This window comes from Heloderma suspectum, chromosome 9 (assembly GCF_057233095.1).
Source record: "Heloderma suspectum isolate Gila_16-S chromosome 9, 16-S_ref, whole genome shotgun sequence".
Taxonomy (NCBI): Eukaryota; Metazoa; Chordata; class Lepidosauria; order Squamata; family Helodermatidae; genus Heloderma; species Heloderma suspectum.
This window is the reverse complement of record NC_139466.1, coordinates 41,484,042-41,510,995: the sequence shown is the minus strand read 5'-3', so window position 1 is coordinate 41,510,995 and position 26,954 is coordinate 41,484,042. Positions and strand designations below refer to the sequence as shown.

Below are 26,954 nucleotides of genomic sequence, written 5' to 3'. Positions count from 1 at the left end.
AAAGTAGATACAGCGATTAGCAGCCTCGTGTAGAAAAGTTCATAAGGCAGTGGCTTGTTCTGATATTCATGAGCAGGTGTGTGTGGGGGGTATTTCTGCCAATTTCCTCCTCCATCTACAGCCCCCTGCAGCACCTGCCACACCAGCCTCCCCCAACCTGGTGCCTGCTGGATGTGCTGGATTACAACTCCCACCATCTCCAGCTGGTATGACCATTGGTCATGCTGGTTGGGGATGATGGGAGTTCTTGCCCGACACATCTGGGAGGCATGAGGCTGAGGAAGACTGTACTACATCATTGCCAAGGGTCCTCCAACCTCCAGGAACAGATTTAAGGGGTGGGGCACAAGACCTGCACATAGAGAGGCAGGAAAGTCTGTGCTGCGAACACAACCCTGTGCCAGTCATGGAAGGGTTGCTACGATCTAAGCCATTGGAATACAGTGATGATGATAATCGTAGTCGAGTAATCACAATGCAGTGATTACTCGAGGCCAACATGGATTTGTCAAGAACAAATCCTGCCAGACAAATCTGATCTCATTTTTTGATCAAGTAACCTCCCTTGTGGACTGTGGGAATGCTGTGGACATAATATACCTCGACGTCAGCAAAGCTTTCGACAAACTGCCCCATGATCTCCTGATGAGCAAACTAGCTCAAAGTGGGCTAGATGAAACAACGATCCGGTGGATCCACAGTTGGCTACAGAATCAGACTCAAAGAGTGCTTCTCAATGGGATCTTCTCAAACTGGGGAGCGATAACGAGCGGGGCACTGCAGGGCTCAGTCCTGGGCCCAGTGCTCTTCAACATTTGTATTAATGACTCAGAGGAGGAGGTGCAGGGAATGATGATGAAATTTGCAGATGACACAAAATTGGGCAAGATAGCTAATACCCTGGAAGACAGAAACAGAATTCAAAGTGATCTTGATAGACTGGAGTGCTGGGCAGAAAACAGCTGAATGACATTTAATAGGGATAAATGCCAAGTTCTGCAGTTAGGAAAAAGACACCAAATGCACAATTACAAGATGGGGGATACGTGGCACAACAACACTACAAGCAAGAAGGAATTGTTGTCGATCACAAGCTGAATATGAGCCAACAATGTGGTGTGGCTGCAAAAAAGGCAAATGTTCTTTTGGGCTGCATTAATAGAAGCATAGCTTCCAAATCCCGGGACGTCCTAGTCCCCCTGTATTCAGCACTGGTTAGGCCTCATCTGGAGTACTGTGTCCAGGTCTGGGCACCACACTTTAAGAAGAATGCAGACAAACTGAAGAGGGTTCAGAGGACGGCAACAAAGATGATCAGGGGACTGGAAACAAAGCCCTATGAAGAGAGACTGAAAGCACTGGGCATGTTTAGCCTTGAGAAGAGAAGACTGAGGGGAGATAGGATAGCGCTGTTCAAGTCCTTGAAAGGTTGTCACAGAGAGGAAGGCCAGGGTCTCTTCTCGATCATCCCAGAGTGCAGGACACGGAATAATGGGCTCAAGTTACAGGAAGCCAGATTCTGGCTGAACATCAGGAAAAATGTCCTGACTGTCAGAACAATACGACAATGGATCCAATGACCTAGGGAGGTGGTGGGCTCTCCCACACTGGAGGCATCCAAGACAAGGCTGGGTAGCCATCTGTCAGGGATGCTCTGACTTGGGTTCCTGCATTGAGCAGGGGGTTGGACGATGGTCTTGTAGGCCCCTTCTAACTCTACTCTTCTATGATTCTATGATTCTGATAGTATGATAGCATTTATCTAGTTTTTCCCCTAAAGTTGCTTAGAGCCATACATGATCTCAGTAACCTTTATAATGGTCCTGCATGTTAGACCTGTATAATTATCCCCATATTGGAGTTGGAGGCTGAGAAAGAGGCCAGTTCTTAATTGTTTGGGCTGTTTCCCATCAGAATGCAAGTGGGGGCTCACAGGACTCACAAAACACCCCTTCACCTTGGCTAAACTAAGCATGGTCTCTTCTTGGAAGTCTCCAGCTGCACCATCTTTAGTGGGCTGATATGAAAGGATCTGGACTGTATGTTGGCCACCCAAGGGAGCCTGTGTGGTATGGTCACCAGACCAGGGCCAGATTGATGCCGTTCAAGTCCCTGCTCAGCCATGAAACTCCCTGGGTGACCTTGAGCAGCAAATAACTTCCATAATGAATAACTAAATGGTGCTATGTGTTTTACTATGATCATGAGTCCTCCCAGCGAACTGATATGTTCACCCATATTTTTCATGTATGAAAACTTGGGTGTTTCTCCTTTTTTATACCTTTGAAGCAGTGGAGCTGGCAGAGATTTCTGTCTTGAGACTCTGGGAAGCTGCTGTTTCCAAATCAAGGCAGGCACTCCTGGGCTGGATGGACCAGTTGCCTGGCACAATATAAAAACCAGCCCCTTCTATCCAGGCCTTTTCTGACAGCTTCTCCTCAGCTTCATTGTCTCCCTGGCTCCCTCAGTAACCAATGGGGCAGGGACATTTCCCAGTGTTGACAGCACTGACAGCAATGTTTGTGGACTGACAGCAGGCCTCGTTTTGGGTACAAGTGGTGATTTAGTTGCCTTTCCTCTTTTTGTGCAAGATCAGAAGGTTACTGTCAGCAGCAGCCCTCTGTCCATCTCCTTATTAAGGGCCAGTGGGAACTTACCTCCCAGTGCAAATAGCAGCCTCAGAGTGGGATGATTTTTGTTGGTGCTACAGCAGGAGGAAAAAGTTAAATACCCCCTCCCCGCCTGGATGGTCCCAATCTTTATTGCACCCTCCCATCAGCTGCTATTTGCAGTTTTAAAATGACACATGCAGTGTTAATCCACTTGCTTAATGTCATGTGTAGTTTGGGCCTTTAGTCATTTGCATAGACCAAGGTTTCAAGTAGATAAAGCATATCTTGCTTTCTGATGGAACAGAACACTTTTTTAAAAAGCATTTCTCTTTCATTCGCATAAGCTGCAGTTGCTTTGAGGGAGAGTTCATTCAAATACTAGTGCACATCCCATGTTGCATGGGGGCTAGTAGTCTGAGAATGATTGGATAAAAATGTATTTGCCCATTTCCCTTGCAACTGGATCAACCTTACACTTTTAAAATAAATTACTACAAATAAACCAGCAAAGGTGAAAAAAAAGATGTTCTTTTAAAAAAGATTGTTTACCATTTCTTCAAGTTTGAGTTCAAAAACATGTGTTGTAAGATTTTCCTCTCTTCTCCCTCTGGTGTCCTTTCAGCTCTTTCTCCTCAGCTTCTTTTCCTTCTCCTCTATTACCAACTGACTTTTCTTCAGCCTCTTTCCCAGCATTCTATGCCTGTCCTTTCATTGGCCCAGCACTCTAAGAGCTCACAGGAGTAAGCATTATTACACATGCCTACATACACTGTGTCACATGTTATATTACATGCAGTGTGGGGTATATGCCTCATCCCCCCCTTCTCCTTTCCCAAGCTGTTCAAAGCTCAAACTTTGAACTCTTTCAAAGTTTCAACATTTTCTGCATGTCTACACTTACCAAGCTTCAGTTTAAAACAAAAATGAGCAAAATCGGTTTGGTAGATCTCTAGTAGTAAGCCTTACACTACTGTATTCTTATATAAGATATCTATTTCTCTAAAATTAGCCTGACATGGAAGCCAAGTAATAAAATGAAGAGCATGGAGAAAACCAGTGCCCCTGTTTGTTTAATTCAAGGATGTTCTCTTCCCCTTTAGTGGCCTACCTCACTATATTCCATATCATCTTCTTGTTCTTCGTATGGACGTATTGGAAGTCTATATTTACTCCTCCGCAGCAACCGGACAAAAAGGTAAAAAAACAGAAAGTCTCTAGAGCAACAAAGAAGGGGGTTGGCACAACTGTCTCAACCACCCTAAGCATAAGAATGGTAAACTAAAGACAGACAATTCCCCTCATAGTTTGAGATCCGCGGTGAGGAGGGCAGACAGCTGTAACACTGATGGGGAAATGTTACAAGATCCTAAACCAAAGCAGCAGCACCTGGAAGAGGAACAGTCTAATGTCCAACAGGTGCAGGAGTCACATTTATTGATGCAAATTGCATTAATCCCAACATGTTTTGAGCAAATGGCTCTTTGTCGGGAGACTGTAGCTCTGAAGGAGGTACTAGCCTGGCCCCTGTGACAGGAACTGACCACCACAAGATCCTAGCAGAGGGGGAAAGCCGGGGGCCGGGGTGGAGGACACAAAACATGATCCCACTGCTCTTCAACAGTGACAGTCAACACACTCTGCCACTGGCCCTGTACTACCTCCCTTTGCCAGTCATGGTCTTTCCATCAAACGGGGGGAGTGACTAAACGAAGCACTCTTCCCACCATGTGGGTGTAACCAGTTCTCTTCTGCTTCCAGTTCCACATGTCTTACGCTGACAAGGAGCGCTACGAGAATGAAGAGCAACCGGAGGGGCAGAGGCAAATACTTGTTGAAATGGCACGGAAATTGCCGGTGTACACCAGGACAGGGAACGGAGGTCAGCTGCACAGACGACTTTGGCGATGTCCGCCCCATCAGCCTAAACGGCACACGCTGGCAACCCACCTTGTGAAGCACATCCCTACTGCTACCAACCTTAGGTCTTAAGAACCTTAATGCAGACAGAATCATATATGTTTAAAAGGATTTCCCTTCTAACTTAGGGACATGGGAAGCAGTGTTACCTGAGTGAGACCACTGGTCCATTTAACCCAGTATTGTCAACACTGACTGGCAACAGCGGTTCTCCAGTTTCAGGCAAGATTCGTTCCTAGCCCTACCTGGAAATGCGGGGGATTGAACCCGGGACCTTCTGCATGCAAAGAGCATTTCTGCCTCTGAGCTACAAACCTTCTTTCCTCAGTCTTTTTGGGGTAGAGAGAAAATCCCTTAAAGACCATCTTGATTTATAGGTCAGATGCTTTGCCACCACATGTTGTCTCAATCTCCACCTACTGTGTACTTTGAGGAATCCAATTCTTTATTGGAATTATCCAATTCTATATTAGAATGACTGAAGGCAAAAGGAGAAGGGGACGGCAGAGGATGAGATGGCTAGATACCATCACCGATGCAATGAATATGAACTTGAGCATGCTCCGGGAGAGAGCGCAGGACAGGAAGGCCTGGCGTGCTATGGTCCATGGGGTCACGAAGAGTCGGACACGACTGAACAACAACAACAATATTAGAATACTATCTTAGAATTAGAATTCTAATATAGAATTCTAATACAGAATTCTGTATAATTCTGAATTAATTAGAATTAATATAATTCTAATATTAGAATTATCAGAACTGCGCTCTTAGAATATGATGGCCCAGTGGTAGAGCACAAGCTTTGCATGCAGAACATCCCAAGTTCAGTTCCTGACGTCTCTAGCTAAAGGATCCCAGGTAGCAAGCAAGTGATGTGAAAGTCCCTCTCTCTGCCTGAGATGCTGGAGATGTGCCACTCGGAGTAGACAATGGTGGGCTAGACAGACCAGTGTTTTGGCTCAGTCTAAGGCTGTTTCATTCATTCGTTATCAGTAGAGCTGGATTCTGTAGGTCTTTAAAAAGTTAATTGCATCTTGCAGAATGGGCTCCCAATGGCAGTAGCCTGGCCATTGGTGTGGCTGATTTGGTCATTCTTGCCATGGAATCTTACACTTCTCGGTTCTTTGACACTAACAGGAAATGCAAAGCTCAAGACTGGTTGTTTTTATTAGTAGGACAAAATAGACTCAAATCTGTTCTAGGTAACAGACACTTGTGCAATTTTCAGAGCCGCAACGCAAACATGTTTTGCAGGTGTCTAATGTTTGCTCATTGCCAAGGAGCTGAAAGCTATTGGGCTGGTTGAATATCTGGAACTTTTTCAAATCCACGCTCCTGATTTCATAAGAGGGGGAGGAGGAGGAGAATAGTACAGCCTTCCCCCAATATGGTGCTCTCCAGAAGTTTGGGACTTCATCGGTCCTCGCCTGCAAAACCAGTAGTCGGGAATGCTGGGAGTTGTAGTCCAAAACATCTGGAAGGCATCATGTTGGGGAAGGCTGGTATAGTATACTCAAACGTTCAAAGTAGTCACCATACCTTACCTCAGTAATCCTTGTAACAACCTTGTAAGGCAGGCCAGTATTATTATCCCCATATTTTGTGTGTGTGTAGGGGGGGGTGAAGCTGAGAAGTTGCTTAAAGCCACCTAGTGAATAGGATTTGCTCACATGCATGATGATCATTATTAACGGAGCAATTTTTGTTTGTGTCCCTTTCCAGCCATTCGATTCTGTGATAGATGCCAACTCATCAAACCGGACCGCTGCCACCATTGTTCAGTTTGTGCTATGTAAGTTTACTGGAGCGGTCTGCAATACATCTAGAACTTATGCAGCACAAAGTTAGCATTAAGTAGAAAGCTAGCACAGTGGTAAGTGAGGTAGGCTGGGCTAGGGCCTTTCTCTTTGATGTGCTAGTCTTTCACTTGCAGGGAGCTTGTTATGCGACAGAACATCTAAAAACATGACGCCGCCATCCTGTTTGAAGTTGGTGCTGTACATTCTTCCATTTTAGAGCAGCGACAGTAGCATAATGCCTTTATTAGGACCATCCAAAAGTGGTACTGCAGTACTGCACAAGCTTTCTAACGTTTCATAGAACTTTTCCTCGGGCTGGATGTAAAGCAAAAAAGAAAGGGTGGAGAAAGCAGAGAAGAAAGTGTGCTGGCAAATGTCCTTTGTCAGAGGGGAAGAAGCAGCCTTAATGGAATTATTGTTTTAGGAAAAGCACCCTGGGGATTCTTCTGGGTTGAAAAGCAGGCTGGAAATCAAATGAATGAAAGGGCCCTGTGTAAGCATCAGTTAAAATATGTAACAGTCTTGAATACATTGTGATCCATGGCAGACTAATTAAGGCGCAATCCTGTCAGGATGCCCATCAGCCTCTGAGCTTGGAGGCTGATGGGCAGCCTGCGCAGAGCAGGAGGAATGCGAAGGCCATCTGTGCCTCTGTGCTCATCCCGCACTGCATTTTTGCTAGATGGGCTTTTTAGCTGGAGCTCTGTGGGGAGGGAAGGAGGCAAGGGGAGGGCTAGAGGATTTTTTGTAAGCTGGCCTCCCAAGGCCCCTCCCCTCCCCGCCCATAGAACCGCCCCCTGCCCTCCTCTCTGAGGTACCTCAGAGAGGGAGCTGGCACCAGTGGTTTAGTGGAGGCAGGGCTCGCAGGGACGCAGCCCCGGCACTTTTTCATTAGCAGGAACTCTGATGTCATCGGCCACCCCCCTCAGAATGCCTTGTTCCCTCCGAGCTTAGCTGCGATCCTCACTGTAGCTGTAGGGGAATGAATTTTCCAAGTGACACTATATTGTTCCATATTGGAATGCAAAGTATTTGGGATGACTTGGTGTGGAATGGGCCATTAAGACCTACTCGCTTTACCAAAGACGTGCTCCTGGTGGAGATGAAAACTCCTAGAACTGGTTTGTTGATTTGGATCGACACAGCTGCCTGAATTTTTTGGACTGCCCTTGGAGGCTGTCACAGTGAGCTCCTGCATTTCCAAATTTACCACTGCACCACTCTGTTTGCACGCGTGCACACGTGCGCATAGTTCAATCCAGCTGGGTATGTGGACGTTTCTGTTGGAGGGGGAGGGGGGAGATATAATGAAGGAGCTTAGGGAAGGCTAATGGGTAACGTTGGGACACTAAGGGAGTGTGCAAAGGGGCTGTTTAAATGAGAAGGGATCTGTCCAAGAAGGCTGAGTTGAGAGGGTGAAGCTTCCATAGAGTATCATATTTTGAAACCTAAAATGTTTGTGCTTGAGTGAGTGGGTGAAAAAGATTTTAACACCCCTGCATTTTTTCTCAGACATTCAATTGAAATGCCACTGCCTTACTCTCAGCTGCAGTGTTTTTGGATCCCAGTTGAGGGCTGTATGACTTACAAGGTTAGACAATCTTAGAAGGAGGCGTGGCTGTGACTGTCACGAAGGGCCCTGAACTTCTGAATTTGCCACTACGCTACTGGCCAGCGCAGTTCTCTCTGTGCCGGCTGGGAGGAGGAGGGGACCTTGGACTCCTGGGTCCGAGGGCGGAGTGCTGGCTCTGACTTCAGATCCAGGCATTCAGACTATCCTATGGCCCCCAGATGCTGTCTAGGGGCCATAGGATTGCTCTCCCCATCAGCTTGTGCCCAGCACAAAAAGATCTCGGGTTGGAATAAGGACTACTGGAACAAAGAAGCAAGGGCCAGTCTCCCTTTGAAAAGATAAATGGCAGCGGATCTGTCTTTTGCACTCGTCGGAACTCTTGGGTCCCTTGTAAGGTGGAGAGCAGAAGAAAAATGTGGTTGTCCTTCTACTAGCAAAGCTGAAGACTGATTCAAGATGATGCACTAGTTAACTGTTCGTTTGGTGTGATGTCTGAAGGGAGAAGGCCCCGTCGTGAGCATCATTCCGCCTCTAGAAGCCACCTCACCACGGAGACAGGAGTGGGCGTACGCTGTGGAGAGGACCAAAAACAAGGGCAGGCAAGCAGCTCTAAACCAAGCTGGCCTTTGTACAAACTGGGACTTGGTCTCAAACCAGAGTTGGCACAAACCTCAGTGGGACTTCCCCTCTTGCCTGCGACCTCTCTGACCTCATTCAGCCACCCCCCACCCCCTCTTCCGTCTGAGGCGGAGGCAGTGAGCTCCCTCTTGATCTGAAAGAGCTGGTTCTCCATGGGGATGGTACTCCTCCCTCCTTTGCAGGACCTCCACTGTCCCACTTGGGACACACACCCCACCCTGAAATTTGAAGCCATGGTGGTCCCTTCAGCATCCCTCCCTCTCTGTGGGCCACAAGCCCCCATCCTCTGTCCTCTTCTATGCTTTCAGGCAGCCTGAGCCTTGGACTTGCTGAATGCATCTGCCTCCTTGCCCTGCCCTGCTCTGGCCTGATCATGTTCCTTTCCGGTGGCAGCACAGACCTTGAGCGCACTGCTACCTCCCCGGGCTCGTCACTCCTGGCCTGGCATGATGCCTGAATTGCGCCGGTAATGATGGCTGCCCTTCTTGACACTGCGCCACAGGTCAGGTTCAGCGTGGGAGAAAGCAACACGCCAGCGCCTGTGCAGCCCGCTGTGCCTGGGTGTGACCTCAGGATTGTGTACAGGCCCTCAGGTTCAGCACCGCTGAGTGTGGAACCAGCTTTGTGGTGTAATCGGAGCATGTGGATGTTCAGACTTCCTTGTGTTCAAGATACTGCAGCCGCAGTTCTCGGAGTTTCCCAGGGTATCTGCCACAGATACAGGGAACGCAAAAACACTCTTCTTTCATCTGATATGAAAGAAAGTAAGCAGGGACACCCTTGCTGTACGAACTAAACCTGCCACAGCAGCCATTGAGAACCCAGCTTGTGTCTTCTCTCCATACCTGTCAGGGTCCAGCAGGATCAGAGGCAGGTGGCATGATCCAAGCAGGCTGGTCATCAGGTTTCGGGGCAGGCAGGCAAGGCTGTCTGAGCAACGTGTGTGGGAGAGAAGTGGCTAGACTGAGGAATCATGCCCAGGAGAATTCCTATATAAGGGCAGTGGGGCCCCATTGGCTCCCCAGGTCACCTGGTTGCTTTTGGGTTGACTGGTGGCAGCATTCCATCCCTCTACACAAGGCTCAGGCCCACTGGTCTCTCCACTGGTAAGCTTCTTTGTGCTGCAGGGCGTAAGAAGTCCCCATCCAGCTGACAGATTCTCTGGTTCAAGCCTGCTGGCATCTTACAGCAGCCACGCTCCTTCATCTGCATAGCGCCTTCCTGGGTCTGTTTTTTTGGTAGTCTACACATTTTTTTCCTCTTCCCTCCCCATCCCTTTTTCCTTGTGTGCTGTGTCTTTGCAGATGGTAAGCCTGGGAGCAGGGACTGTCTTTTTCTATGACTGATTGTAAGATGCTCCTGGAGCTTTTGGGGCTGAAGAGCAGGCTAAAGATATGTTAAATCAATCAGTAAATTCTAATAATAAGTCTTTATTGTTTTATATCTCATCTCTTCACAAGGTATTCCAGGCAGCTTATCATGATAAAATTAATAAAACAACACAGTGCAAATAAACAATAAAAGAATAGTGAACACATCTCAAAACAAGTCCAATAAAACAATCTAAAACTGCAAAGTAAAACATGCCAGAATCAAATGGCAGCTGCAGTTATTTTAATCCTGGGTAAACACTGATTTGGAAAGGCCCAATTAAATTAAAACGGCTGAAATATTTGGTTCAGCCTTTTGGGCATCTCATGGGGGTGGGCAGAAAGGCCGCTGAAGATTGATTTGATCTTCAGGGGCCAGGCAAATTCTCACACCTTTCACGGGCGCTTCTACATTTAAAAAAAAGAGAAGAGGTGGCTGAAGGTGGTTTTCTTTTTCTCTTGCTTCAGACTTTTAAAAGAGCTGTGCTCCTGGCTGGCCACAGCAACCCGGCAGCATTCCTGGGGACAGAATGCTGCATAATGACATCGTCAATACCTGGGGCACTGAGCCAGTAACTCCTGGGGCATGGTGTGTGTGTGAGAAGGCGTGCGTGTGTGTGTGTGGGGGAGATGGCAGCAGTGTCATGACTGCTCCCAGTAACAACACTTTTTTCAAAGTCAACACAAGGAGAAAACACACCTCTGGCCACTTCGGATTTCTAAGAAGGCAAGGGCACCACACACCTTCACAAAACGTGTTAGAGTTTCACCCTCCACCCCGAAGTTCACAAACACGGCCTCCCCATGTTCACAAATGGCCTTGCTCAAGTGTGTGTGTGGGATTTTTGGCATGACTTTAGTTGAAGTGAAATAGCCTTCACCAAAAGCAGGCAGTGAAAGCACTAGGCTTTACACCTGTCTTGGGAGGTTGTTCCAACTCTGGAGCACAAGAGCTAAGAACGCCCTCCCCCAGGGACGGGCTGGGGCAGGGCAATCCCAAAAGAGGCCCTCTAATGCGGAGTGGAGTTCCTAGGCAGGCAGAGGTGAGATTTGGACGAGGTAATTTTGCAGCTCACTCAAAGGTGATATCACTACATGAAAAAAAATATACCGGGGTTTCAGATAACCTGCAACAAAAGAAAAGAAACTATGTTTCTGTTCCCTTGGGGATTAATCTTGACACTTTTCTCTTTTTACAGGTGTGTATTAAAAATGGACCATCATTGCCCATGGTGAGTGAAGCTTACTGGGTTTTCAGCTTCCTGAATAAGGAGGATTGTTTAGGAGAGCCTTTCAACCAATCCGTAACGCACACATTGTTTTCTGTGTCTTCCTAGAATGTCCCTGTTTGTCAAGGTATATTAACGATTCTCGGGGAGAGAATCATGTAATTCTGAGTTTGGTGAGCCCACTCTACCAATACCATTTAAAATTACGAACTTAGAATTTGGGACAGATTTTCAGATAGTCTTTGGCTAGTGTGTTGTTTTGTGTGTGTAATATTGTGGGCATGCAGATATTTGGAGTGGATCCAGAATGGTAGATGCGTGCACTCTGTGTATGACATTGTATTATTGATGAACAACTGTGTACACAACATTTGGTATTGCCACTGGAAATACCAATTTGGTAGGCTTCTGCTTTTGAAGCAGCTGGAATAAGAAGACGAAACCAACATCGGCTGATTTTGCTCTAGTTCTTTATACAGTTCAATTTACTTATCCAAAAGTTATCCTTACTGCCAACCAGAGGGGTCCAATTTCAGTTCTTGTCCTTCACAGATCTGGACAGGAGGTTCAGATCTGAAATGCTTGTTCTACCAACTGTAATTCTCCTTTTACCTTGGCTGTAGACTTGTACACTTGTAGTTAATTTTCCTTGTGTCATTTACACACATTCAGAGTGAGATTGTTATCTACACAGTTCTGCAAAATGTGTCCCAAACACACACACACACACACACACACACACACACGGTGCATGATCCAAGGCAAGTAGGTTTGCATGAGGTGGGGGGTGGAGATGGGATATGCCTTTCTGATCTGTTTTGGCTGTGAAGAGAGGGGAGGTGAGAAGAACAGGGATCTTTGGAGGGGGGTTGTTAATTCAGGGGAAGTGTGTTTTGGATGGACATTGCAGGAGGGTGCCTTTTCTTGTGTTGGCTGCTTAAGTTTGTATTTAAAGCAGCTAAAAGAACGATCCTGCAATGAAGAGTTCAGTGGCTGAGCACTCACATGTGAAAAGATTAAACAAGGGGCATGATCCGCCCTTTTTCATACATGCAACGCACAGGCTGCTCATGCTCCACATAAGAGCCAGCTCGTACTACAGGCAGGAGACAACTGTGCGTCACTGACCCTCAGAAGGAGCAGAGCTGCTGCAGCTGTGGGAGGCATGGGCAGGTCTCCTAGGTGGGTTCCAGAGCTCTGACCTGCTGAGAGGGGTGTAGGATGGGGAGGCTCAATCATTATCTATAATGCAGCCCTGCATGCCCAAGTGGAGGAGTAGATCATGCCCACACTTCTTAAAAGTTGCACAGGAGCATTGTGGGAAGGAGCTAGTGATGCCATGGTCACTGTCCAGTAGGTGCCCTTGACACACGGGTCTGGGGCATGGTCTGAAGACAGATGATGCATCAATTTTCCTGGAGCTATGCAAGCTTGGGTAATGCCTGGATTGGAGACCTCTTGGGACCTCTCTGTATGGTCCCATGAGTTCCATTTTTGAAGGAAGAAAAGCAGGATATAAAAGTCATAAAATGAAAAACATGTAACACATTTTCATACAGGACTTGCAATAGCAAACTACTGGAGAGGGGGAAACTGCATTTTCCCACCAATAAAATACTGTTATTTGTGCAGTATACATCTTCTTCTCCTGTTTTGATGTTCATCAAAAAAAAAAAAAGCAGTGTGTGTGTGTTGGGGGGGGGGGGCAGGGGTCAAGTGACTGACTGCCCTTAGCTAAATACATGAATTTAGTGGACTCCTCTCCCAAGTTTTGTGGGATGGATTTCCTAATGATTAGAATTGTAGCCAATAGTATTCAGAATTACCTCTTGGTGGCATTCATACTTGCTGTGCACCAGAATAAAAGGTTTCCCAAGAACGAACACCTATGGAAGATCAGTATCCCGGTTTTGTCAAGTGGCTGTTCACGCACAGCAGACTCAGAGCTGCTAGCTGAAGCCACCCTGGTCTGGAGAGCACTTTAAACCTCAGTCTGGATTGAATGCCTGTGGTAATGAAGAATTTGAGCTGGTTGTCTCTTAGGGATTTGACCTTAAGAAGCAGGTGGCTCGTGTTTTCGGTGGGTGTGGTTTTTGCATGAGCCTGGGATGCAGCAGAAATGAGGCAGGCTGGGATTATGCTGGAGTGCTGCAGGCGCTGGGGACTGTTCATTGGGCTGATTGCACTGTGCAGTTATGCTCCATCGAGGAGATCCGAGTGCTTTTCATTGTTCTCGCTTTGCTCTCTGCTCCATTACAATGAATCCATTTTGTGTGTTTTTTGGCTATCCCTTGCCCTCCAGGGTGAACAACTGCGTTGGATTTTCTAACTACAAATTCTTCCTACTGTTCTTAGCATATTCTCTGTTGTACTGCATGTATATTGCCACAACAGTCTTCAAGTATTTCATCAAGTATTGGACGGTAAGTTTTGGAACGTGGCTACTTTTTATGCAGTGGGTCCTGAAGTTAAAGCAATGGCCATGGCCCAGTGATAAAGCACATGCTTCCAAGCAGAAAGACTCAAGCTCTACCCCTGGCATCTCCAGCTGGTAGTGCTTGAAAAGACCCCTGCCTGGGACCCTTGTTTAGAGAAGATAACACTGTGCTCAGTGAACCAATAGGTCTGACTCAGGTATAAGGCAGTTTCTTAGGTTCATAAATCCGGGGGGGGGGGGGGGATTATGGTTTGGCCAAATCCAAAAATTGAAAAGTGGGTCCACTTCATCCCCTCTCAGCTAGTGAGCAAACAACATGAAGCCACAATAGCAAGCACTGTGACCCACAAAACAAACAGGCAATTTTAGCCCAGGCCAAGTAGCCTTACAAACAAAGTATAAGAAAAATCGGCTAGCCCACAAAAAATGTACTTGGTAGCCTATTCCCATATAGCGATGGTCTTGAGGTCTACAGAAGCAAAGGAAAAAACGGTCAGGCTTAGAGGCCTGGGTTTTTGTTGGGCGGGGGTATCCCTGAGAGGATTAGTTTCATTACTTCAGGGTTGAAACAGTACTTTCAGTTTTGAGGGAAGAGGGTATATAAAAAGAGCAAGAGAGTAAGAGGAGAGTCGGGGAGACCAGAGTCTGAAGAGGGAGCAGGAAGAAGCAGCCTGGAAAAGTCTTAAGTACAGCTAGGGTAAAGGAACTTGTGTTTTGCGACTTTTATTTTCTCCTAAGGCCTTTTGTATCTCTCAGCTCTATGGTGTAAATACCTTTAGCTGTGATTTTCTTGCTTTAATTTAGCAGTAAACTGTTGTGGTTAAACCCTGTGTCTAGAGTATCAGTCACCCCACGGCTACAGCCTAAACCCCATGTTACTGGAAAGGGGAAGGTAAAAGAAGGAAGGTGAGACTCTTGAGGCCAGAGATCCTTAAGGAGTTGCTCAAGGGGTCCAGGTCATCAGGGGGTCCAGTTCATAAGGGGAACCCTGACAAACAGCCTTTCCCAACTTGGTGTCCTCCAGATGTCTTGGACTACAACTCCCATCATCCCCAGCCAGCCTGGCCAATTACTTTCTCATCTTTCCCAGAGATGAGAGGGGGAAGCAGGGCCGTTCCACCAGCCCTGCTGAAAGTCTGTTTAATTTTCCCCTCTTCCCTCCCCAGCCCTTTTTCCTTGTGTGTTGCATCATTTTTAGATTGCAAGTCTGCAGGCAGGGACTGTCTCTCCCAACCCCCAAAAAACCCTTGTTGATAGTTTAATTATTACGCGTGAGTCACTTTTCTAAAACAAGTTATTTGAAGGGACTTACAAAAATGTAACTAAGATGGAACCACCAGTACATTCAGGGGCTGGATGTAGAGATAGACAAGCGGAGCTCCCCCTACGCAGCAGGGCTTTCCTGGTTCCCCACCCCACTAAAGGCCTCTGCACCCTCCCAAAAGCCACTTCTGAGGGCCAGGGAACCCTCTGGAATGGGAAATGATGGAGCAGGGGAGGGGGTCAGTAGAATTCAGCAGGGTTGCCTTGCACAAGCAGAAGTGCACGTCAATAAAAAATAAAATAAACTAGATATGCAGGATTTGGTTTCGACATAGGTTGCTATTCTGCAGTGTTTTTTGCAGGATTATAAACCTCTCCAATGAGTGGAATCCAGCCAGTTGTTTGGTTTCTGCACACTTGTGTCCCTTACATTCACAAATGAGCGTGTACTGAATCACGCCATGGTTACTTCTAGTAACTGTCTACTACCCTCACTGACAGCTGCCAGATCTGTAACAAAGAAGCATGAAACTGTAATATTGTTCAGTTTTTCCTCTCCTATTCATCCTCTTTTGCTTTTCTTCACAGGGGGAACTGACCAATGAACGCTCCAAGTTCCATGTCCTTTTCCTTTTGTTTGTGGCAATCATGTTTTTTGTAAGCCTCCTGTTCCTCTTCGGCTACCACTGCTGGCTTGTCAGTCGAAACAGGTCCACGTTGGGTAAGATATGGCATGTGATCTTTATGGACAGAAGGTGGGGAGAGATTTTTTTTAAACTATGAAAAAAATAAAAATAAAACCTCGAGCCCGCTTGAAGCCAGCGCCCCTGGTTGGAACTCCTGCTAGGCCCCAGTCTGTTTTGGCAGAGCACATCTCCTCCTCATATCCCAGATTCTGCCCTGCCCCCTCCCCCACAGCCCCTTGATTCCTCTACGTCGATTCTGCCCGCGTGATTGGACGGTGGAGCTGCAAATCAGCTGCTCTTACAGGCTGCGCCACAGTTACCAAGTGATTCCGGATTTGAGCAGCACCCTGCTTTCCCCAAGCTGGTGTTCTCCAGATGTGTCAGACGGCCGCTCCCAGCATCTGCCAGCCGGCTTGGCCATTGTTGTCCAACAGATCTGGAGAGCACCAGGTTGGGGAAGGCTGATCTGCTGGTCAGCATCACTAAGGCCTGTTAGTTTAAATATAACACTGGATTAGACTTGGTCCCAACCATGCCCCTCTTATGTCTGCGCTCGCTGCCGCCGCCCCAGCCCCACTAATGGTTTGTATGCTGCTAAAAGGGCGCCTGAAGTTCTCCGCCTGCCTGGGCCGCTGTTCTGTTGTGGTTAACGTCCACACAGCTTGTCATGGACTTTCCCAGTGTGGGACAGTGGATGGAGCATTGGGCTTATGCCAAGGGAGGCCCAGATTCAAACCCCTGCTCAGCCCTGAAGTTCGCCTGCTGGCTGTGGGCCAGTTGCGATCTCCCGGCCTGCCCTGCTCTGCAGTATTGGTGTGAGGAAAAGATGGGTGTCTGTGTGTGGGAAGGGGGGTGGGGGGCGAGCCATGGGCGCTGCCCCTAAAGGCTTTGGAAGGGGGGATAAAACAGGTGGGGACCCGCAAGCAAAGGTTGGGGTGCGTCCCCGGCCCGCAAGGGGGTGCTTCTGCAACCGTCTCCAGCCAGCCCTGAAGTGCCGTTTGGGTGCTTGGGGCAGGGAGGTGGGAGGAAAAAGGCGGCGTTTTTTCTTTTCCGCTCTTCCGAAATCTTCCCCCACTATATAGCACTAAGGAGTTTTGAGATGGGGTTGGCTGAGTATGAATCATTGCTATATAATGATTGCTGGGGAAGGTGGGTCTGGAGTGTGGGGAAGGAGTGTCCTTTTTTCTCCTCCACCCCGGAAACCTCTCTATATAGCTTGAGGAGAGGTTTTTAACTTGATGGCACATATCACTCCAGCCCTAATCCTCCCTCCAAGATTCAATAAGCTGTTAGGGGCTCAAGCAGGCCACCCCATCCGCTCCATTTTCCTTCCCGCACCACCCTCCCCCAACTAACACCCTCAGCATTTCATGGTTCATTTGCCCTATTCTGTAGGTCCTGGAAGTCACTGAATCCTCATCAGGCCATTTGGGGATTTTAAGGGTGTGTGTGTGGGGGGGTGCTTTTAGTTTACAAGTGAATATACTACTGTGTACCTGGGCAGCTCTCCAGGTATGCAGAAACCACCCTCTTGCTTTTGGATGGCTCTGTTCCACTTCCAGCCTGAGAGGCAGTCAAGACCAAGTTCAGTATTGGGGAGAATGAGAGTACATCTGCGCCCTGTGTTTGCCTGCAGAGGCTTTCTCGGCTCCCATGTTTCCGAACGGCCCTGATAAAAATGGATTCAACCTAGGCTTCGTCAGAAATCTTCAACAAGTGTTTGGAGAGGAAAAGAGACTCTGGCTATTCCCCGTGGTATCCAGGTAAGTGGAAAGGAAGCTGCTTCAGGCCTGAGAGCAGGGCGGGGGCTCCTATCAGGAAAGCAGGACTTGTCCCTGCATATATGGCAACCGCCAGAGCAGACACGGAACTGCTCATCTTCCCCACCGTCGTAGAGGCAGGCCAGGGAGGCAGCCATGGCATGGATCCAGTCTGCGTCTTGCGAGATGTTTGCAGTTAGAAAGAGAGAATGAGGTGGCCTTCCTTCGTTTCAGCAGGCTGGAAGCGGCCTGCTTCCCTCACCGCTGTGCCACTTTTGTCCCCACAGTAAGGGTGATGGACACTTTTTCCCAACAAGAACACTGAGTGAAGCACAGAATCCACTCCTGGCAAACGAAGAGGAAGAAGACGGGCTGGATTATGACCACGGTAAGGATGTGAGGCTACTTCATCAGATGCATGAAGCAGACAGGGAAAAGGGGGTGTTATTTATGCATCAATAGGGTAGAGTAGAGTGAGGGCCTCTGATGCAAAGTGGGATCTTAAAAAGATTTACTAAAACAGACAAAGTACACAAATGGGGATGTTAGAGAAATCTACAATGGAATCAAAGGAGTTTGGATTTCTATGAATCCAACCCGCGGGTTCCCCAGCTGACCAGCTTTTCCCAAGTTGCATGGATTCGATGGACTTACAAACCAGGTTTTTTTTTACTTTCCAAAGTTTTACGCAAATTTTGTTGTAGAAAAATACATAAAATAAAAAAACACTGGCTGAAAATGTGCATTTCCGCCATACGCTAAAGCATTAAAATGCACATTTTGGGGGGATTTGCATATTCTGGTGGGAATTGGGCAAATGTGAATTTGCACAAATTTGGGAGATTGAGGGGGAAAGCCAATTTTGCCAGTGAGCGGACAACGGAACGGAAAGCACCTGACAATCCATGAAACTCGGACGGAACGGATTTTACAAAATCCGTACATCCCTACACACAAGTCAGTCACTGAACGTAAATGAGGTTTACTCAGTCAGGTCTAGATCTCTGTGAATCACGAGGAAGGGTGAAGCTGTTGCTACAGAACTGCCCCTCACGCAGTAGAACAGCTGTCTGGGAAGATCTGGGCTGAATCCTAAGCATGGAGAGCAACAGCAGCCAGAGTGGCTCACTGAAGAACAGCTTGAAGGATTTCCTGCCCCAGCTTTGTTGATGAATCCTCTCTGAGGTGCTGGCCAAGGACATTCCATGGTCTGAGGCCTCCGACCCGAGCTTGGGCCAATAATTTTAAGAACATCAGGAGAGCCGTGCTGGATTCGATCCAGTCCAGCATTCTCTTCCCACAGTGGCCAACCAGCTCCCATGGGAAACCTCCAAGCAGGACCCGAGTGCAACAGCACCCTCCCGCCCGTGTTCCCCACCAATTGGTATACGCAGGCATAGTGTCTCTGATAGCACGCTCCGATCCTGGAGGTAGCATCAGAACTAGTAGCCACTGATAGCCTTCTCGGCCAGGCATTTGTCTTTCAGAAGACTCGTTGCGCCCTTCAGACACCAGTTCCCATCTCCATCTGTCCCGCCCATCCCCATGGCGCTGCCTGAAGCAGGCGGCTTCACCGTGCTGCCTGCCACAGCCAGCCCTGTGTACAGCAGGTTGTGCTTTGGGAAAGCAGGTGTGACGGTTTAACTGTGGGCTGCGATGAATCCTGCGTGAGACCTTCCAGCTACGTGTGTTCCCACCCATTACTCAGACTGGGATCTGAGAGGTAGGACACACGCCAGCGGGCCAGGGAAATGAGCTGCTTGCTCTGCCCCAGTTGCCGTCATCAGACTGTGGCTCTCTTCTTGCAGATTATAGGAAGACATCAAGAAGGCCTCGGCGTCCCCCGTTTCCTTTCAGGAACCATCCTGGTCAGTCTCTCCTCTCAGAGAGGGGTCCCTGCTGGGGATGCAGCTAGGGGGAACAAGCTGGCACCTCCATGGCTCCTGGGAAGACCTCCTTGCTCATTGTCAGGCGTTGAGCAGGGGGTTGGCAGCAAGGAAACAGCAGTCACTGGATGGGGAGGTTAAAGCCTTCCCCCCTGCAGCAACTCGGAGCCAGAGACCTGTTTCCTCACTATTAGCAGGGAGGAAACAGTCTGCATCAGAATTGTTGGGAGGAGGGCAAGGCTCCCATTCCCCAACCCCAGAAATCTGTTTCCCACCCTCCAGCTGCTGGGTGATCAGCTGGGCAGCGAGGAACAGTGGGCAAGGCTGCACAGAAAGCAGCCAAGAGCTGCATGTGGCCCACGGTCTGTGGGTCGCCCATATGTGGACTAGACCATCTCCAAGTTCCCTATGGTTCTATGGAGAAAAGTGTATTGGTCTTAATGGAAGGGACCATGCCTTCCTTCCTTCCTGACTCTCTGACCCTGATCCGTTTTGGTCCCACATATCACCCTCTTGGCTGCCCCGCTTCATCTTGAGCTGGTGCATTGAAGCTCACAGTCTCCTCGCTTTGGGTTTCAACTAGACAAGTAAACAAGGCTTGAAGAAGTGCACATAAAGCAAGAAGAGGTGGATAAGTGAAGGCCCTTGCATTGCTTCCAGATATGACCAGCCCTCTCTGTGCAAACTGAGAGCACACCCCAGAATTCTTTGTCAAGTTTGCAGAGGATCCTGGAGTGCCCCCTGAATTCACACACAGACACCTTCCCCTGTCCCTGTCTCAGGCAGCAAAGAGCTCTTAGCAGTGTCAGTGTTCTAAAAACCTCACCAAACATTTTACATGTGGCTAAAATGAGATGCCACATGCCACTGGCAATTCCTCTTGTGCCAACTCCATTCATTGCTGATCTTGCACAAATCTGGGCACAGAGCTAAGAAGGCATCCAATGTTTCCTTTTTCAGATTGAACCACCACAGTCTGTCTTTCAAAAGAAGTGCAATCCCAGCACGGCTTCTGCTTTAGATGAAATCAATTAAGCAAGCAAGCAGGCTTTAGATTCTAAATGCTCCCATTCCCACCCACCCCTCCCTGCAGATCCAATAAAACCTGTCAAGGTGCCACCAAACTTGTCAAGTTGTCTTGCAAAATCTTAGTGTACTGGAAGCACTTGAAAGGAATCTTAGTGAAACCCACTTTCCCTTTTTGACAATGTGATGCTTCTGTTCTGCTCTTGTCTGCTTTAGCATTGATGTTCTTCTGTGCTGGAGAATGTTCTGAAGGATGTTTCATTGCAAAATTTAGTAACTCCTCACCCATTTCCATCAAGGCTATTCTCCTTTCAGCCAGGTTACATCCACACCCTCTGTCACCCTCCATGAGATGTATAATGCCATTGGATCTGGAATGGGCAGTGTGAATGTAACAGAATGGGGGGGAAGCCAACTGAAAGGTGCCTTTGCTTCAGTGATGCTCATTGCCCCAGGTGGAGAAGCAATCCTTGAGAGTCACCTGTGGTTATTCCCCAGCACCTGCACAGCTCAAGTGAAGTAAGAACTGCTCTCCTCCCCAGGCTTCTCCCTCCAGGCATAAGCACAGGAGACATGTAACCATCAGTAACTGAAAAGCTTCAAGTGTCTCTGACTAATGTCCTCCCTTCTGTGACACTACAATCCTTTGTTTGTCCTGCACCCCGAAGTTGCTAATTGCACCACCTTGATATTGAAAAGAAGGTATACCCAAGCTTAAGCAAACTCCTGCTGCTTAATGTGTCTTTATAATCATCAGCGATGTATTAAGTGCTGAAACTTGACTTGTTCTCTTAAATTGGGCTGGGGAACAACTAGGTTTACGAATTATATGAATCAAATCTTCCTCAAACTATGAGAAAGATGCATTTGAGAAACCCATGTCGCAGCTTGTAAAAACTGTGCTCTCTCCTTACCAATCTTTAATGCTGTGCTAGAAGAGACAAACACCCAGATTAGAGCCAGTGCAGAAAGACATGTAGTTTTCAAACTGGAATCTATTCCATCATTGTGGCAGCCACTAAAGGCCATGCTTGAATGGCCAATAAATAAAGCGGTCTTAGATTGGAAATCGGGAGGGTAACCCTTGGCAAGAATGACGGCCTGCCATTATTTTTTTTCTTTTTTTTTACTGTAATACTGTTTTTTGCATCGTTCAGATTTCTGAGGCCGTCTTTGGGATTCTGCCTCATTTGATGTTTTTTATTATCTAGATTGCCAGCAAGGTTCCTTCCTTTCTGTGGAAATGGAGACGTAGCATTTTTGAAAGGCTGATGGTACAAAACTTGCCTGTCTCAGGTAAGCATTTTATCCTCAGGTTAAAGAAAAATCTTAGCACTGGCTTTTGATCAACATTTGTTTCATAAGTGTAAATTTGACCTGGATCTGCAGGGAGGGATGGTAAGTTCTCAGTCTGGGGTTCTCACTCTGCTGCTCATAGCCCCAGGATTCCCTTCTTATAAAAGGACAGGCATAAGGACAAGCATACTGACAAGAGGATCTTTGGGTTATAATGGAAGCTCTGTCTGCCCTAATCAAACCACAGATTGGAGCCAAAGGTGCCCTTCGTCTCACAGAAGGGCTATCTTACATCACATTAGAGCAGGGGAGGGCAGACTTCAGACTTGTGGGATTTACTTTTTTACTAGAAGCCCAAGAGCCATCAACTGGACCTTAGTGCAAAAGACATAGAATTAAATTCTGAGCCCAAACATTTGTTTCGAGTACCAGAAATGAATGGGTATCACAGAAGATGGCTACTTGTATCTTACCTGTATTTTTTCTGCTGTTACTCTAAATAGCGGGGGGGGGGGGATTTCAAGGAAATCAGGGATTTATCAGGCAAACAAGAGATAGACAGGTAAATGCCCCCTCCCCCAGAGCTGTTGCCTATATCCAAATCAGAACCTCCCTCTTTAAAATGAAATCAAAACATCAGGAGACTTGATCACAGATCTTCTCCGAAATGTGTTTCAGTGGATTCCAGAAATGCAAAAACAGACTTGTGAAAATGTAACTCTCAGGAACGTGTTACTTGTGAATGTTGTTCAAGTGGTAGAGAAAGTGTTAACACACACACACATTCTATTCAAGGTAGCCTTGGGTTTTGTTTTTTGCTTTGTGGATAGTGGCAACGCAGAAACTAATTTGAGTGAGCATCATCACTTGTGGAAATGATCTGCCCATGGCTCACTGCAGGAGGGGCCTTTTTTAGGTGTCGCACTGATTTGATATGCCCGACCGCAGGTTGTGGCAATGTTCCATGTTGATTGCTGCTAGCAGAGACTGCAGGTGGGGGAGTAGCAGGATCAGGACCAGTGGCATAATATAAGAGCAGAACTAGACCATGAAGAGAAAGCATGGCTCCCCACCCCCCAAACAGCAGCCCCCCATCTCCTTGTCCCTCTCCCCCATGATAGGATATTGCATTGAGTTTCCTCACCCGTGAGTGGCAACCGATGAAGAGGAGCAGGGGAAGTCTGATAATGTCACCTTTGCTCAGTGTTACTACAGGGGGCAGGGAAGATAATATAGGCCCAAATTGAACATAACAGTAACCCAGGGTTTTTAAAACTCTGGGTTGTCATGAGCGAGTTGAGTGTGCCAGTTTATACCGCTCGATCGCTCCTGCTGTGAGTGGGAGCGGCATAACGGTAGTTTGCCATGACATGCGAACTAGGAATTCCGGCTTGTCTCTCCCCCGACAAGTTCCAGTCCTGGCATGTTGTGGGGGAGACCAGCTCGAGCTCCTGGTTCATACATCACAGCAAACAATCCAGGCATGGAGCATCCTTGGGTTGTTTAGCCATCCCAGCTCTCAGCGGGAGCAATCAGGCAGCATGCAGGCTCTCGTTCACAATAACACAGGCCGTGGAGTGATCCCTTTGACAGCAGCGAGGCATTCTGTGTATTGGCTAGCTCTGCCCTAAAAGAAAGGCAGTTGCACAAAATCCCCATACTGATTGCTGCCTTTCCTTTCATAATCGCCTCCTCAGCTAATGGTTTAGTTCTGCAGCACCCATGGGAGCTTTCCTACCAATGCAAGTAGCAGCTTCTGGGGAGCAATTTTCATCAAGACTGCAGCAAATTATTAATCCTGCCTGCTGCAATCCTCATAATTGCTACCCCTCTCCCAGCAGCTGTTTGCTCCCCCCCCAAAAAAAACCTGTGTCAGTTAAATGCAAAGGTGTGTGATGTCACGTCAAGTTTGGTTCTCGGAGCAGAGGAAAGGAATTTGCCTTCACCTGGACTCATCCGTACACTGTTCTCCCCCCCCCCCTTGAATTTCAGCTTCCTTCTCTCTCATTTGCTTCCTCCAACGGTGGACACTTCGGAATAAAAGGAAAGGAAGCACATAAATTTTCCAGGACAAGAAAGCATCATTCTCAGATGCTAATCCTGGCTCTCTGAAATGGTTCTTCAGGATACTTGCCTCGGTGATGCTTCCAAGGGTTCCTACACGTTACTGATTGTTAACAGGACAACCTTGGAGTGATTAAGCCCATTCGTGACCGTTTCCTTTTATATGTCTTATCAAGAATAAGTGAAACAGTGTAAATGCATTTCCAAACGCCTTAAAGGCAGCTATCTAACACCCTGGACTTCACGTGATGTCTCATCTTGCCAACTAGCAAGAATGGTTCTATAACAAGAAGTAGATGGATGCTTAACTTAACTACTTGGACAAGTGCTTTTGAGCAGGAATTGTGGTTGCCAAATCAAGCCTTCTTGTTAGAAACCCCGGGTGAGTATGCTCTGCACATGTAGGCTGAAAATACCCCCCTCCCCACCAAAATACATATACTCACTTTCTTTATCCATAACTTTGATTCTGCGAAGAATTCTCGCCCTTTTGATCTGAAAACAGTCTCTTTGGTGCAGTGTAAAGTTTTTACGATCCTTAAAGTACAATCCTTGCTGCAAATGCCTACATTTTCAAAAGTACATTTGTTGACTGAAATCTATTAGTACAACTACAAATACTGGCCAGGTTTTGGATGTAGAATGCCTGTGTTTGGCTTGCACAATAGTAGCTGAATACTGCCCAAGATGGTTAAGTTGTACCTGCTCACATGACTGAATACTCCTCTGTACAAAAGTTTCCCTCCACACAGAAAAGTAGCATGCCAAAAAGAAGGGTCTTAGCCTAGCCATCTTCCTGACATGCTAGTTTTCTATGTAAAGGGAAAAGTTTTTGTCTGGAGGAACATTCAGTCATATGAATCCCTAGCAGGCTCAAGTGGAACAGCTCTGACACAGGCACATATCAGACTTTGTAGAAGGAAGAGAGGGAGGGAGGGAGGGTTAATCTTATGATGAGCAGTGGTACTAAGAATGTGTGTGCCACCATGTTTAAAAATAAAATCAAGCATCTTTTTTCAAATGTTTAACAGACTTGCCTTTAGGCATCTAGGACTTGCTTGACTTTCTTTTCTTTTTGTAACTCTACCTGAAGTGTTGGTGACAGAAGGGCCCTTTTTTTTTTATCTCAAGGTCCAGCCAAATAAGACTTTTTCCTGAGAGATTTCTCTGTTGCTGCAGTCAGTAACAATGCACAAATGGGAAAAGCAAAGATGATTTTAGAGAAAGCTGTCCAGTGGAGACAGTATACCAAATTGTAAGCCTTCTTATAGACATTGAACTGTAGTCCTAGACGTGTTTATTGCAGCGGTGGAGTTTTAAAAGCTCTGTCCTTCCGCAGCAAGGAATTCTTTTTTACACATCCATACACAGAAACTGGGAAAGCAGATGCATCACCATTTTTAACTTTTTAACTGAGTTCCTTGTGCTATTTCTTTCATGAGTTGCTCCCTTTCACTGGTCCCACTTATGGGGCCTCAAACACATGTCCCGTTGTCTCCAGAAGGGTTTAGACTCAATGAGTGGCACTTAATGCACTATTTCTACCCCAGAATGAAGACAGACAAACCAGAGAAAATGAAGTGGGTCTAAAACCCACTGAAAGAATCTGAACTGTGTTTTTAAACCGTATCAGTGTCAATGGAACTTCTTTAGGCTTCACTTTCCCTGGATTATCTGCAGTATATTGATTGTTGCGTGCATGTTTTATCAGTATGTCTGTTGAGAAATTGTTTCTATGTATCATCGTTGTGATGTACACTTGATGCAAAATAGACATTTGCACAGCTTTCACAGATTACATTTATATTCTTCTCCAAACAGTAGTACTACCTTGTTACTGTTGTTACTAAACTGTGTTTCCCCCAGCTCCTTTTCCTTGATTGGAGCCAGTACATTTTAATTAATTTTTATTTAACATGTCAGCAAACTCAGCTCAGGCCATTGATTCCAAGCTGATCAAACACTGAAAGGTAGTGAAGCAAATGTAAATATGTTAAAATCACTCTTAGAAAAAATTATGAAGAAAACAGGACCCTTATTGAGATCTGCCTCTAACTGCACCTCCTGGGACATAAGTTCTATGCTGTTAGTTAGGGTTGGGCAGACTTCAGGCTTGTCAGATTTATTCCGTTATTTACTAGAATCCCAAGATCCACACTTCGAATGAAAGAACAGGGTGCCTCTGAGCCTAGGAATTTGTTTTCAGTGCCAGAACTGAACTGAGCTCACAACCCTTTCACCCAAATGTCCACTCCTGTTTATCCCAAGCTTTTGTCATTTCAGCAGCCTAATTTAGGTGGAAAAATCAATTCGTTGTTGTTAAATAAATGGGAGTCAGAAATCCTCACAGATCTCCTGCAAATCACCCAGAGATATGCTAGTAAATCCCAATCTACCTACTAATGTCATATAGGATCAGGAGCTGCAGGAAGCCAGAGCTGCTCTTACCAACTTTTCTTGGGAGAAAACAAGTGGGGGTGAGTGAGCATGCTGACTTCAGCAGCCCAATTGCTCCTGCTGGGGCTAAACAACCCAGGGATGCTGTCCCCAGGTTCTTTGGCATTGCATGCCAACTGGGGGCTCTGGGTTGTTGTGGGAGAGACAAGCCAGTTTAACCCTGAATTCCAACTTGGGATTGTCTGTCCCAGTTGTTTAGTTCCTCCCATGGAATCCAGCATGCTCATGTGTTCCCACTCATTCACAACAACCCAGGGTTTTAATAAACCATGTCACTATTAAACTGTTCTTCCAGTTGTCATTTCTGTTACCACGCCAGCCTGTTGGGGGTTGTGCAGCTGTTCAGCTGGAAACAGCATAAATCGAATAGATGTAAATTGTCTTTTTAAACACCCTGGGCAGGGGTGGTGGTGGAATTCTTCATTTCATAACATGCCTAAATAAAATTTCCCACTATCAGGTAACCAAAACTAACTAAGTTTACCTTTGGACACACCTAAGCAATCCATTTATTGCAAGCAACCAGACTTCATAAATGAACAATCATCAGTTTAGAAAGACTCTGGTCCAAAGGATTGTTTCATTTTCAAGTACCTGCTAACACACAATCCCGGAAAGTATAATGAACACCACAAGTCAATGAAGGATGATTTTGTGCGCTCATGAATGAGAGAGATCTGTTACCAGGCTTCCTAACAATGCATTAACTGTACACAACTATCAGCATTATCTCTAATCTCAGATAAAAACCCAAGTATAGAAAACTTTTTTTTGAAATGTAGATATAGCTTGTATCTCCTCTCTTTCATGAATCTTTTTTCCAAGAACTCAGATTCCTCACTGGTAAATCCCAAAACTGAAGGAATATTTCACAAGTGCCACTGCGTGTTTTAAGCAAGGAACAGAACCTTGCCAACATTATGGATCACACAGGCGA

General features: G+C 46.8%; 1 protein-coding gene across 7 annotated transcripts in view; it reads left to right on the top strand.

Moving 5' to 3' along the window:
* Positions 1–26,954, top strand: part of ZDHHC15 (zDHHC palmitoyltransferase 15) — a 45,624-nt gene that overhangs the window by 15,647 nt on the left and 3,023 nt on the right. For 2 of the 7 annotated variants that reach the window (XM_084814208.1, XM_084814205.1), the window contains 10 exons: positions 3,713–3,807; positions 4,371–4,491; positions 6,255–6,324; positions 11,113–11,145; positions 13,445–13,565; positions 15,431–15,563; positions 17,165–17,291; positions 17,576–17,676; positions 21,412–21,496; positions 23,489–25,559. In XM_084814208.1, the coding sequence (XP_084670334.1) occupies positions 3,713–3,807; positions 4,371–4,491; positions 6,255–6,324; positions 11,113–11,145; positions 13,445–13,565; positions 15,431–15,563; positions 17,165–17,291; positions 17,576–17,676; positions 21,412–21,455 (845 nt within the window). In that variant the 3' untranslated portion in view covers positions 21,456–21,496; positions 23,489–25,559. Of the gene's footprint in view, positions 1–3,712; positions 3,808–4,370; positions 4,492–6,254; positions 6,325–11,112; positions 11,146–13,444; positions 13,566–15,430; positions 15,564–17,164; positions 17,292–17,575; positions 17,845–20,515; positions 20,674–21,411; positions 21,497–23,488; positions 25,560–26,954 lie in introns of those variants that run through there. The other 5 variants (XM_084814204.1, XM_084814202.1, XR_014784879.1 and 2 more) reach the window with 4 other exon arrangements.